At 35.4% G+C, this 15,568-nt stretch overlaps 1 protein-coding gene across 3 annotated transcripts in view; it reads left to right on the forward strand.

The window, feature by feature from the left end:
• The window catches only part of LOC145249553 (katanin-interacting protein-like), a 648,058-nt gene that overhangs the window by 202,546 nt on the left and 429,944 nt on the right, over window positions 1-15,568 (forward strand). For all 3 annotated transcript variants that reach the window (XM_080111227.1, XM_080111229.1, XM_080111228.1), the window contains exon 18: window positions 6,110-6,162. In XM_080111227.1, coding sequence (XP_079967353.1) covers window positions 6,110-6,162 — 53 coding nt within the window. The remainder of the gene's footprint in view (window positions 1-6,109; window positions 6,163-15,568) is intronic.

Genomic DNA, 15,568 nt, shown 5'->3' on the forward strand with positions numbered 1-15,568 from the left:
ATCACCACCAAACAGTACTCCAGTCTCACCCCCAAACATCTCCATCGACAACGCTAGACTGGAAAATGTGGACCACTTCCCATACCTAGGCAGCATTCTATCATCAAAAGCCAACATAGATGATGAAATACAACACCATCTCAGCTGTGCCAGTAGGGCTTTCTCAAGGCTAAGGAAGAGAGTATTTGAGAACCGTGACCTTCTGACAAAGACCAAAATCATGGTATATAAAACATATGTATATATATATGTATATATAGATATATATATGTATATATATGTATATATATATGTATATATAGATATATATATGTATATATACACATATATATATATGTATATATATATATGTATATATAGATATATATATGTATATATACACATATATATATATGTATATATATATATGTATATATAGATATATATATGTATATATACATATATATATATATGTATATATATATGTATATATAGATATATGTATATGTATATATACATATATGTATATATACATATATATATGTATATATACATATATATGTATATATACATATATATATATGTATATATACATATATATGTATATATACATATATATATATGTATACATACATGTATATATGTATATATATATGTATAAAGATATGCATATATACATTTATATATATTTATATACACATACATATATATATACACACATATATGCATACACACACATATACATATATATTAGTAGTAGTATGTGAAAAGGTATTTAGATTTGGTTAAATGAAAAGAGAATAAAAAAAAGACTCAAGGAAAAGAAGGGCATTGTCTTCATTTTTGCCAGCTGGGAATCTGACATATTCATCTGCATTCTTTGATATAAAAAAATTATCCTGTTCCCTCTTTTGCAGGGATCACATCATCATAACTCAAGAATGTATTTTTGTAAGAAGGATCATGAAAAAGGAAGAAATGTAGATAAAAAACATTTAACATAGAATTTTACTTTTGGCCACCACTTTCAACTTTTATGACATTGACCCTCCAAGAAAGATTCTATTTTTAATAGATTAACCAAAGACTCGCTCTGCTGTGCTAAACCTTTTTGATTGTATAACTCTACTAACAGGGCGCCTGGCAATTCTTGGTTGTAAAATACGCTTAAATATGATATTTTAATTAATGCAGATTTCATATTTGTTATCATACTAGCCTGAATGCCCTGCGTTGCCCGGGTGTTTGGAGGTGTGTGCGGAGCAAAAAAAAAAAAAAAAGTAGTAGTAGGCAGGCAGGCTTGAACCTGTACTGCGAAGGAGGAAAAGAACGGGAAAAAACCCTGATGTCTTTACTGTTGCGCTCATCCCCAAACCAGAAGTGATGTAAATCTAAACAATCGAAAAGAGTGGATGACTTGAAAATATCAGCGAAATAAGCAACCCTTCCTTGTAGAAAACTGTCCAGTTGAGAGTGAAGGAATAATTGTTTTTGGCCAATTTTTAGATATTTGTTGTCCGAAGGATCGAGCTTCAGAGCGATACCGATCTCGTGAAAATCCATCGCCTCTGTACGGATTATATCGGATCCAATATATAGTAATGATTTAAAAAGTTAAAAAAAAAAACTGATTTGTGTGCCACCACTGAGAATCGAAACCAAAATGTTTAACTTACGATTTATTTTTTTCCTTTGACATTAATGCCTGAGCTATGAAGACATGTTTGCTGCAAGACTAAAAATTAAAACATGAATCAATAGCTACTACGTTACGCATGCCTTCACCTGGCAAATTTAATTTTTTAAATTTTCACACATATGTACCGATTTTCCCGAGCTTAAACCCAAATATAAAGTTTTGCATGAGTTCGAATACCCTATATATTAAGTTTCATGTCTGTAGACCCAAAACTGACTGAGGAATTTGGTCGGCAAAATTTTTTAAACAAAGATATATATATATATATATATATATATATATATATATATATATATATATATATATATATATATATATATACGCATAAATATATATAGAAAGAGGTTTGTGTTTACTATAACCTTTTTCTACAAATATTACGCAAATACAAATATTACTGCGTGAATATAATTACACGTAATAGTTAACTAAAGGTGATCATCTATATATATAAAAGCGAAAATGTATGCATGTATGTGTGTATGTTTGTGTGTCTGTTAAAAACTTTCGACAGACACGATGAAAATTCACAAACTTGGTATCATATCGAAGCCCCATCCTTCGCTCGAAAAATATCGAAAAATTGGCCAAAAACGTTCATTTTTTCACCCCGAAATCGACAATTTTCACCAGGGGAAGTCAATAAAAACGGTCTTCTCATGACGGCGAGCGGTTCTATGCATCCGCCAGATGACGTCATGACCTGATTTACTTTAAATAGTTTAAAAACTGAACAAATTTCATGTACGTCGTGTTAGCTCAGTCGATTAGCGCGTTGGTTCATTATCTAAACGTTTTGGGTTTGAATCGTGGTGTGAGATGTCTTCTTTTTTTTTTGCGATATTTTAAATTTAAATATTGAACCAGTGTTATTTAAGCCATTTTTCACATAACGTTCGTTTTTCTGGTTTTTTTTTTTTACTTCGCTTATCCATCCCCGACCACACACCCAAAAACACCCGGTTACCCACCGATTTTTTAAATTTTAATATCTAAACGGGTTTATTTAAGCCATTTTTCACGTGTTCGTTTTTCTGTTTTCATTGTTCGTTTGCCTTACATTAGTTTTTTTTATGCTTTTTTTCCCGCTTAAGTTTGAACGTTGTTTTCATTTTTTACTTCACTTATAACAAACAAACCTACGTCGTCGTCGTAACGCTCGACAACTTCCGGGCGCGCACCTGTCAATTTCGTTCTTACTTAAATAAATTCAAACATCTTTCACTAACTCATTCTGGCTGGCCGATTTTATTTTGAAACTTCACCTCAGGGCTTCGAACACCACACACACCTACAAACACCCAGGCAACGCCGGGTACCCCCACTAGTCCCATAAGAAAACCGAAAAAACTAATAGGGAATTAATTAAAATGAATGTTCAAAGGAATATGCAAATTAGCTAAATCTTCTGCAGATGAATGCAATTCTATATATAACAAAGTTGTATTTTCTTTTTAAATAAATAGAAAAAAGGGTTTTTAATAGGAATATCAATATACAAAAAAAAAATTATAGGAGTATAGGTATACTCTTACCTTGTGTATAAATATCACACATGTACATCTTCTGTCATTAATGTTTGCATTCGACTGTTGATAGAAAACTTTGTGGACACTGATTTATTATAAAAAGTTTTATTTGAACAGAACAAAGACAGAAAACTGAAATATCATTTATTATTTACATATTTAAAGAGGCAGACTTTTAATCACCTGCGTCCATCAATTATGTAGACTATTCTGACTACTGTTCTCATCTTGGTGGTGCTTTCAGTCAGAGAGAGAAATAATATGACGCCATACTAGGGTTTAAATTTGTGTCTTTGGGATATGCAATCAAGGAGTTGACCCTGGGCATCACGAGACCTCTGCATGCTACTGGTCTCATAGTATTACATTCCACAGATTAGAAGTTTTTTTTTAGAAAGAAACTTTGCTCATAGAAATTCTGCTTCATTTTAGGCATAAAAAAAGAGAGGGCATCACTTTAGTACTAGTGTTGTATACTCTTACCAAACATTATACAAGAGAGAAAGAGAGATTTAGAATGAATAAATTGGAGGGAGATGTGCCATCTATAAATATAAAAGCGAAAATGTGTGTATGTATGCGTGTTTGTTTGTATGTATGTATGTATGTATGTGTGTTTGTATGTCTCGTAAAAACTTTCCACACATGTCACGGATTTTCGCTAGATCGGTATCATTTTAAACTTCCAACCTTCGCCCGACAAATAACGAAAAATTGGCCAAAAACGTTAATTCCTTCACCCTGAAATCAGTAGTTTTCTACAGGGGAGGGGGGGGGGGTCAGCAAAAACGGTCCTCTCATGGCGAGTTTGCTTCTACGCATGCGTCATATGACGTTGTAACCTGATTTACTTTAAATATTTGAAAAAGCAACACAATTTCGGCGACGTCGTCTTAGCTCAGTTGCTTAGAGCGCAGCCTCATTATCTAAACGTTTTGGATTTGAATCGTGGTGTGACATGTCTTTTTTTTTTTCGATTTTTAAAATTTTAATATTGAAGCAGGGTTATTTAAGCCATTTTTCACCTGTTTTTTTTTGGGGGGGGGGTTATTTTTCACGTTCGTTTTTCTGTTTTTTTGTTTTTTTTACTTTGCTTATTCTTAGGTTTTCATTAACACCACCCCCATACCCCCACTGATCACACACACCCCAAAACACCCGGGCACCCCCGCTAGTCTATATATATAAAAGCGAAAATGTGTGTGTGTGTATGTATGTATGTATGCATGTATCTATATATGTACACTTTTTGTGTATGTCCGCAAAAGGTTTTTTTCCAGGAAGCGATCGGTCGGCTCACTCCTTCTTAAAACTTTTTATATCACGTCTAAATCATAATGTCTCCGAGTTAACAACAGGGGTCGCCTGTTTATTTAAATTGCCCGACTTTGAAAAGTTAAATATTCCACATTTTTGGATCACCGCGTGTGAATTCGGCTTTTTCCTATAAGAAAAGTGAAACTAATTCGAAGCTTAAAACATTGTTCCCAGCACCAGGAACGTCCAAAAGCAATCAGCTTTGATCAATGTGGAGTTTCTCCTTATATCAGACAATTGCTATTTAATTTGGACAATCCCCTTTTTATGGGGAGCTGGATTCCCCTGACAACATCTTGAGGAAACTACAAAAAAAAAACTGCCCCGCAGTAAATAAAAAACTGTCCCGCAGTGAAAGTTGACCTCATTAAGTCATTAAGTACGGGCACCTGCCAATCCTTAATACTTAAATAAATTCAAACATGTTTCCCTTACTATTTCTTGATGGCCGATCGGTTAACGTCGCATGTTTTTTTTCACACTTTATTTTCCAACTTCGCCTCAAAGCTTTTGGTTCGATCCTTCCTACTTACCTAGCAAAACTTTTTTTAACCCCCCCCCCCGACACAAACACCCGGGCAACGATTTTTTTATTATTCTTTTGTTTTTATTCATCCAAAACCACACACAGCTCTAAACATCCGGGCAACGCCGGGTACCCCCGCTAGTCTATTATATAAATCTCACCTGTCTGTTTAAATGTATGTATGTATGTATATATGTTTGTATGTCTGCCTAAAACTTTTGACGGAGGTGATGGATTTTCGCAAGATCAGCATTCTTTTGAAGTTCGACCCTTCGGACGACAAATATTGAAAAATTGGCCAAAAGCATTAATTCCTTCACCCTCAACTGAGCACTTTTCTACAAGGAGGACTCGGTTTTTTCACTGACATTTTTGCAAGTTATTCAAACCTCGTGTCGACGATGTCGCATAAAAGACGTTATTTCAACCGCCCGTGACATCACAATCGATAAGACACCGTATGTTTTTTTTTCACCTCCTTTTCCTCTGGTGCATTATGGGTTCGAGCCTGCTTACTCCTAATTTTTTTTTGTTTTTTCGTTTGAAATTTTCCCTTTTTTTTTTTGCTCAACCAACACCCTTACACGCACCTCCATTTTCTTTTCCACCTTCGTGCCACGGGTTCGAGCCTGCCTGCCTACTACAACGTTTTTTTGCTCAACACACACCTACAAACATCCGGGCAACGCCGGGCACCCAGGCTAGTTTACATATACAGAGACTTTTGGCCACTCATCAGCTTAGTTAGGCTTGCTGGGACCATCACCTCCTGCATCTATTCTCATCTGTGTCAGCAGGCTGAGCGAATTGGAACTGTTTTCTGATGGAAATGATATGATTCCTTGGCTTCTCCTTTTAGGGCACTCTTCCTCCATCGCCTCTGCCCCTCCCTACTATCTAGCAAAAACATCAACTAAATTAATTATACTTACCAAAAAATAATATTTTTTATATTTAGATATTTGTTAATTTGTTATTGAAATTTAAAAAAAAAATTAGAACTTGATGTTTTTTATCTAATAAATATTTAGTTTATTTAATTATTTTTTTCTCTTTCAGATTAAACAAAAATAAAAATTCTCTTGATTGGTTAGAAGAAGATGATGATATATGTAAGTAAAATTTTATCATGCATGTGCAAAATACGTAGGGGGTTCATATTATTTCGATTATTCATACTATTGTTCTCCGACATTTCAGTCAATGTAATCCCACACTTTCTTCAAGTGTATTTTGTAAAACTCAAGACTCTTTCTGCAAAAACTCATGGCTTAACGGATAAAGTATTTATTAAAATTCAGTTCTAAGTGACACTGTTCTGGAGGTTGAAGTTTTAATCCTTCAACGTAAGGACTACCTGATCATGGCTGACAGAATGAGAACATGCTACTCTCATTGCCCCTGTAGATCAAATAAGGGATTCCATTCAAAATTCCATGCAGATGCCGGAGTTTGAAGGAAAAATATTTGGATTCAACAAGATACAACTGAAGAAAGTTGGAGGTTACATTGGCCGAAATGCTGTGAGATTGGCATTCAAGATGAGAACATTAGTCTGAAGAATCCAAATGATCACTCCTCATCTCCATAAGTCAGAAACATTTAGGGTTTAATCTTTAGAATCCTAACACAAAGAGAAAACATGTGATTGTGAGGGATTTGATTTCTTTTTATAAGTCCGACAGAAAAGGTTAAAGAAGGATCAACCAAACACTTTCCTGTCGGTTAGTGATTGGTACGAGGTAGGAGTTAGATAAGAAACCATGCAAAAAGAGCACTTCTGGCATTCTGGAACTGAATGAAATGACTGACTGACTATTCATTCGTAGACAAGGTTTTCATAGCTTGCACGGGTCTGCTTGGACGTCTATTCGCCATTTAGTTCAAACTTAAGACAATCAAAAATGTTATGGATGGATGCCCTTTCTAATACCAACCACTTCAAAGGGACAAGTATTTTGTCAAGACATCATATCACCATAGTTATCCGCTAACTGGTGTATTGTGCTTATCTGTTGGCAAGAAGATAGTCATCTACACAACTACGATATTCTCTGACCTGCTATCACACTTGACCGCCACAGGAACTACTACTACCTATTGGAATAACAGGATTTTTTGTCAAGGTTTACTCCTCTAGATCATTTGTGTTCTCTCTGTGCTCATACATATTAACAGGATTATCTCTTGAAGGGTGTGATTCTTTGCCATACATGGACAGTCATTCACTATAGAAAGGCTGTTGAAAATTGCAACCACAAAAGGTGCTATTTTACGCATGATATGGTGCTTGGTACATGGAGACTAGTCGAGGACGCTAAAAAAAGCTGACTTGGGAAGATATTACTCCTCTGCATGGCCCGCTGACCATTTAATTTATTGGATTTATACCATATCCTTTTTCTCACTTTTTCCCGTTTCCTGCTTTCTTAATCAATTTTAAATCCCTATAAACTGTCACTAACTGTTTAATAACTTTTTTTGTATGCAAATATGATTAATTTCATATTTTTAGTTTCCTTTAATGCATTAATCTGCAAAATTTATTGTATATTTTGCAAACCTCTTTCCTCTGAGAAGAATTGCATTTTTCGAAACTCCATGGAATAAGGTCTTTCTTGTTTATTTGTACTCCTTGTTGGATAATTAAAATTTTGTATACTTATGGCGGTTACCATAATGTAATTCTTGTTGGGTAGGTCACCATTTCGGCGGGTCCCCCTTTTGTAGAGTCGTCGAAATTAATAAGACGGGAGTAGAAACTGACCCGGGAATAATAATAATAAAGAAACAAAGGAACTTCCAAACGAAACGGTGTTATATTCATTTCAGCGTACAAGTGGTACCGGGTTATAGAAAGTTTGTGATTTTCATTTATGTCCCCTGACTCTGGAACCACTCGCGTCTCCGTCTTTTTGCTTCCAACACTTTTTGTATCTCTCTTTTTTTCTTTCCCACCAGAACTGTTCTCCATCCTGATTGGTTACAACCTCTGGTCACATTTTTGAGGAAGGAAGGAAGGGGGAAAAGGAAGAGTAGAGAGAAAGAGATGTAATGGAGAAATAGTAGTCTTGGCTTCACTACATACTTTCTTTACAAGGTTTACTCCTTTAGATCCACTATGTTTTACCTATGCCCATGCTTAATAACAGGGATGAGTATTTTGTCACAACACTATCTAACCATAGTTTTCTGCTAACGGATGCATTGTGGCAAGAAGATGATCATCCGCACAACAATGCCGTTCACTGATCCGCTAGCACACTTTCGTTGGATGCCACATGGACTACTGCTATCCATTGGAATAAGATTGCTTATTGAGGTTTACTCCTCTAGATCGGCCATGTTCTGAGGGTTACTTCTTGAAGAATATGACTCTTCATGCAAGGAAGTCATTTTACTGTTAAGAGGCTGTTGCAAACTGCAATTGCAAACTGGGATGTTTTGTGCGTCACATAATGCTGGGTGCATGGAGACGAGTCGAAGACGCTATAGAAAATCATCTCGGAAAAATACTCCTCTTTTTGAACATCTGAACCAACATAGCAAGTAAATTTCATTAAAGTACTTGTAAAATAGGCATAGGGATGCAATATTGCTGGACAAAGGTTGGAGCTTAGCTGATAGTGCATAATCATGTTGACATATTGGTTTTCGCTAGATCACCAAAGTTGAGCAACGTTGAGTCTTGTCAGTACCAGATGGGTGACCACTCAGAAATACCAGGTGCTGTATGTAGTTGGTCATCGATACCTCCCTGCGAGAGCTGAAAAAACCTGAAATCGTCTTTTGATCAACCATGTTGTTTCACTTCCCCTACTCTAACTGGTCTTATTTTACAGTATATATACTTCTGTATTTGTCACTCTCTATTTCTATCTATTAACAGTCAAAGCTTATATAGAAAAGAAAGAACGAAAAGGTTGAAATTGTCACAAAAGGAAATATCACCACATGTAGTAATATTTAAGTCATAGCTGTTAAGAGAAAGATATGAATATGGATGTTATTAATTTTTTTATCTTTGGCTACCTTTGCAAACCTGCTTTCAATCTAACACAAACGATTAACTGAATGAGTTTCTCATAATCTATGATTTCTCCAGCTCTCCTGAACAGTAGCCTAGTCTAATAATACTAAATTTACATTCTGAATATCGTTTCTTATTTTTTTACTTTTTGTTTTTTTCATTGTTTTTCTCTTCATTCCTTTTTCTTTTTAATATTCGGTTTCTTTTTTAATTTCTATTTTTCTATTTTTTTTATTTATTGTTTTTTTTTCATCTATTGTTTTTCTCTTCATTCCTTTTTCTTTTCAATATTCGGTTTCTTTTTTAATTTCTATTTTTCTATTTTTTTTATTTATTTTTTTTTTTTTCATCTATTGTTTTTCTCTTCATTCCTTTTTCTTTTCAATATTCGGTTTCTTTTTTAATTTCTATTTTTCTATTTTTTTTATTTATTTATTTTTTTTTCATCTATTGTTTTTCTCTTCATTCCTTTTTCTTTTCAATATTCGGTTTCTTTTTTAATTTCTATTTTTCTATTTTTTTTATTTATTTATTTTTTTTTCATCTATTGTTTTTCTCTTCATTCCTTTTTCTTTTCAATATTCGGTTTCTTTTTTAATTTCTATTTTTCTATTTTTTTTATTTATTTATTTTTTTTTCATCTATTGTTTTTCTCTTCATTCCTTTTTCTTTTCAATATTCGGTTTCTTTTTTAATTTCTATTTTTCTATTTTTTTTATTTATTTATTTTTTTTTCATCTATTGTTTTTCTCTTCATTCCTTTTTCTTTTCAATATTCGGTTTCTTTTTTAATTTCTATTTTTCTATTTTTTTTATTTATTTATTTTTTATTTCATCTATTGTTTTTCTCTTCATTCCTTTTTCTTTTCAATATTCGGTTTCTTTTTTAATTTCTATTTTTCTATTTTTTTTATTTATTTATTTTTTTTTCATCTATTGTTTTTCTCTTCATTCCTTTTTCTTTTCAATATTCGGTTTCTTTTTTAATTTCTATTTTTCTATTTTTTTTATTTATTTATTTTTTATTTCATCTATTGTTTTTCTCTTCATTCCTTTTTCTTTTCAATATTCGGTTTCTTTTTTAATTTCTATTTTTCTATTTTTTTTATTTATTTATTTTTTTTTCATCTATTGTTTTTCTCTTCATTCCTTTTTCTTTTCAATATTCGGTTTCTTTTTTAATTTCTATTTTTCTATTTTTTTTATTTATTTATTTTTTATTTCATCGATTGTTTTTCTCTTCATTCCTTTTTCTTTTCAATATTCGGTTTCTTTTTTAATTTCTATTTTTCTAAGCATTTACTCATGCCTGTCTTAACGTCAGCACCTCCTCCCCTCATCTTAACTGCTGGTTTTAGTGAAGCTAGTGTTCAGAAGGGAGTTTTTTTTTTTTTTAAATTTTTATTTCTTTTGTATGGAAGTTGCTCCAGACAAGGTATGAAGCCACTTGATGAAAAAAGCTAATTCTAATAATAAAAGGGAGAGGAAGGTAGAATCACTTCGAGACAAAGGAAGCTTAAAAGGACCACGCACCGCAGATACTGATTTCACTCCATTATAAAAATCTTGCTTATTTACATTTTCAGCAATGCCAAAGTTACATCATGTTCACTTCATAAACTTGTAATATCTGCATCCAGTGATGCTGAGAAAATGGTTGGATCCAATGTGATGCTGAGAAAAATGGTTGGATACAATGTGATGCTGAGAAAATGCTTGGATCTTTTTACCGTCATCAGTTCTAATTTTTATTCTGACATATATTAGTCCCACATTGTTGTGATGTTATTCACTGTGCTTGGTTGTACTTACATATCTGCGTTAATGGATAGATAGATGGGTGATAGATGTATAGATTAGTGGATAGATAGATAGATAGATGGATAAATGAATAGGTATATAGACAAATAGATAGATAGATGGATAGAAAAAACTCGAATAAAGCTAAAACCCCATCTTCCAACGTAGACCCCTACTACCAGGTCTCCTTCTCCAACATCAGGGGTCTACGTTCCAACCTTCCAGTGGTTGAAACCCAATTACAGGAGACGAAACCGAACATATTATTTCTAAGCGAAACTGGATTAGGGCCGACCACTTCCCTAGATGAGTTCATAATTAACGGATATTCTAACTTAACAGCTAAATCTGACCCCCAAGATCACCATGGGCATGGAATATGTGCCTACATTAAAGATAGCTTCCCGTGTGGCAGGGATATCTCTTGAGAAGATCCTAATTTACCCTATATGTGCTTCCGGGTTGCACTTGCTAACACCACTGCATTTATATTTGCCCTCTATCGCCCCCCCACAACAGCGGAGTTACTATCTTTAAGAGCATATCTGAGAAAATAGACCACATCCTGTCTGCACATCCCTCGGCTAACATCTGTGGTGACTTCAACATCCATAACGTGGAATGGCTGACCCATTCAAATAAGACAGACGATGAGGGGAGGTTTTGTCACGATTTTGCCATTGCTTATGACCTCACTCAGATTGTTCGCGAACCCACCCGTATGCCCGATACACCCGGTCAATATGCAAGCCTCCTAGACCTTTTTCTCTCAACTTCCCCTGAGCTATGTTCATGTTTTGTTCATTCTCCTCTAGGATCCTCCGACAACTCCATCGTATCAGTTAAGATAAAAACGAAATGTAATAAGTCCTCAGACATACCCCTCTACCGTACGTACTGTATACCGATATTCTATGGCTGACGGGGATAGCTTCCGTATATTCATATCTGATTTACCTCTGCACTCCATGTTTAAAAAGGAAGTGTCCTCTATAGTATCAGACCTGACTGAATGGTTAATTGTAGGCATAGACCAATTCATACCATCTAAAAAATTCCAACAAAAACCTAACAGCCAGCCATGGTTCTCCTCAGAATGTGCTGCGGCTATCGCACACAGAAATCACTTTTTCCATAGCTACCAATGTAATAGATGCACTGAGACTAAAGCTGCTTTCAGGACTGCCAGCAACCACTGTAAAAGAGTAATAAAAAATGCAAGAGAGTTATATGCTCAGTCTGTTAAATCCAAGGTAGCTGATCAGTGGTTTGGTTCCCACCAGTTTTGGCAAATAACAAATAGGATCCTGAACAAAAGTGTACGTTCTATCCCAACCATTATCAATGGACCAGAGGTCATCTCGTCAGCATCAGACAAGGCCAAACTATTTGCAAAGAACTTTGCAGCTAATTCTACCCTATGCGACGAAGGCCATCAACTCCTCATATTTCCTCCTATAACACAGAACACGCTAGGTAACATACAATATCCGTGCATGAGGTCGCCAAGCTAATCAAGAAACTTGATTCCAGTAAAGCAACTGGCCCTGACGGCATCCCAATTATAGTGTTAAAAAAGCTTCAACCAGAACTTGCTCCCATACTTACGAAACTGTTTAAGCGCTGCCTTAAGGAGAAGTGCTTTCCGACTCCCTGGAAGACCTCTTCAGTTTGCCTTCTATTTAAGAATTCAGGTGATAAGTCATCTCCCTCTCAGTACATACCAATAAGTCTCCTGTGTGTTATGAGTAAGTTGCTGGAATCCATATTAAATAGAGAAATATTCAACCACCTCAGCAGAAACAATCTTCTTAGTGACACACAATATGGTTTCCGCTCTGTAAGATCTACCACAGATGTGCTGACGGTTATATCTCACAGGATTAGTGAATCTCTTGATAAAGGCTTCCTTTCTAGGGCAATTGCTCTTGACATATCAAAGGCCTTCGACAAAGTATAGCATGAGGGTCTACTTCACAAGATTTCCAGCTACGGTATAACTGGAAATGTTTTCTCAATCATTAAATCATTTCTCTCCGATAGGCTCATAAGAGTAGTGGTAGATGGACAAAAATCGGAGGCCTGCAATATAAATGCTGGAGTCCCTCAGGGGTCAATCCTGGGCCCAACTCTCTTCCTGATCTACACCAATGACCTCCCTAAACACATACTTAAATCATTCGTTGACATCTATGCTTATGACACGACCATCTACGGCAACACATCAAAGGCTGTAAATGACAAAGTTCTTTCTGATTCTGTCTCCTCTGATCTCGAGCGCGTGGTTCAGTGGGGGAAGATGTGGCTGGTTACCTTTAATGCATCCAAAACCAAACTCCTATCCTTACATCATCAACGCTCTGATCCCCAGCTGGCATCAATTGTGATGGATGGCTCTCGTGTGGGTGAGGCGCCGTGTTTTGACAAGCTTCTGGGTTTGACCTTTACTCCTGGTCTGAAATGGAACACGTACATCAAGTCTGTTGCCAAGGTCGCTGGAAAAATGGTGGGATCCTTCTACCGCTCCAGAAGATATCTCACTACTGATGCAATTCTCTATCTATATAAAAGCCAAGTACGTCCAAGAATGGAATACTGCTGCCATATCTGGGCAGGAGCTGCTAAAAACAGCCTATCCTGCCTTGACAGAGTACAAAATAGACTTTGTGGCTTAGTGGGGGATGTCCTTTTTTCTTCCCTGCAACCTCTTTCTCACAGAAGAGATGTTGCGAGTTTGTCTTTACTTTATCGTTATTTTCATGGCAGGTGCTCAGCTGAGCTCCATTCTATGGTTCCCCCTCGTCAATCTTTCACGAAAAACACCCGTCTAGCTGAATCCACTATGAAAATTTCCCCCACTCTTTATCTGTGCCTAAATCAAAATGTGGATTCCATGAACAAAGCTTCTTTCTTAGAACTGCACGCCTGTGGAACTCTGTTCCATCTGCCTGCTTCCCACCTGACTACAACCTGGATGTGTTCAAGTCCAAGTTAACAAATTCCTAATGAACCACCCCCTTAAGTAAACACTTCATCAAATTTCCACACTAACGTAATGTACTTGCGATAATCCTTATCCCTGAGTGGCTTCCGGGCCTTGATAAGTGGTGACCACTGTGTAAAAAAAAAATGAATAGATATATAGATAGACTGACAGATGATGGATGGATAAGTAGATAGAAAGATAGATAGAGAAATACCACACAAAATGATGACGTCATCCAGATTTAGAAGCAAAAAAAAACAAACAGGCAAGCAAGATCCGCAATGGTAACTTACCTGCCATATCTAATACCATCAGAGAAAGACGCATCTGATTTGCCGGTCATTGTCTGAGGAGCAAGCATGAATTGGTGAGTGATGTATTGCTATGGACTCCACGACACGGACGCGCGCAAGCAGAAGACGACCTAGATCCACGTACATCCAACAAATAGCACATGACGTCAACTGTGAACCTGAAGATCTGAGGCAACTGATGGAAAACAGGGAACTCTGGAGAGGAAGAGTCACATTGGTCCGGCCAAGGAACCCGTCATGATGATGATGATGATGATGATGGACCTCCACAGGTCTATTCAACAGATCCCTTCCACCTTTTTATTATTTGAGGGATGTCATCAGTTTGTTGTTATCCTCTATGTTTAGTTGTACTCACATAGCAGCATTAATAGATTGACAAATAGATGGATAAATGAAAAGATGGATAGATAGATGGATGGATGGATAGATAGATAGATAGGCAGATGAATTTACAGATAGATGGATGGATAAATAAATAGATGGATTGACAGATAGATAGGTAGATGAATGGATAGGTAGGTAGACAGATAGGTAGATAGATAGACAGAGAGATGAATGGATAGATATATTGGTAGATAGATGGATGGATGGATAGACAGGGTAGATAAATGGATGACTGAATCAATAGATAGATAGATAGATAGATAGACTATTCTTTCCAATTATATTTGATTTACTCACTGTTGTTCTGTTATGTCTCCATTCCTTTAATCAGTCTAATTTTTATTCTGCCATATTTTCGTCTTCTGATATCCTAGGTCAAGTGTCACTCTGATGTCTTTTCCGATAAATTCTATGAATATTAAACATTTACTTGATTATTTTGGTTAGCCAAGCTTCTCTGCTTCTCATGGTTTTTTTTTTTTTTTTTTTTACATAGGAGTCACCACTTATCAAGGTCTAGAGGCCACTCGAGGATAAGGGTTAAAAAGTACAATATCAGAATCATAGTAATCGTTAGTAGTGGAGATTATAATTGTATTAATCTAATATATAAGAAGCTATATGTTTGTCTGTCTCCATATTTTCAAACTCTATCTCCTCCGAAACTAAAAGTCACAGAGTGGTACTAGAGTCCCCAAATGATTGGATTTTTTACGGACCATTCTTTTATGGGTCTTTAGCTGGTTAAAATAGCTTTTAAAGGGTTAAAAATAGGTCAAAATTGATGAAATCGTTATACGTTTTGTACATTTCTTTTAGTTTATTTTTTATTTTTTATCCGTTCAGATGCACATCATGTTGATACAGTGGTACCGTTATCAGCTTTGAATGCTACAGTTTCGGTTTCAATTCTAGTTGATTACACCCAAATACTTTTTATTTTTATTTTTGAAATCACAACTTTATAATAATATACACAAAATCCGGACAAATTAAAATAT

The sequence above is a fragment of the Euprymna scolopes genome, chromosome 28 (assembly GCF_053919585.1).
Source record: "Euprymna scolopes isolate OS-2025 chromosome 28, ASM5391958v1, whole genome shotgun sequence".
Lineage (NCBI taxonomy): Eukaryota > Metazoa > Mollusca > Cephalopoda > Sepiida > Sepiolidae > Euprymna > Euprymna scolopes.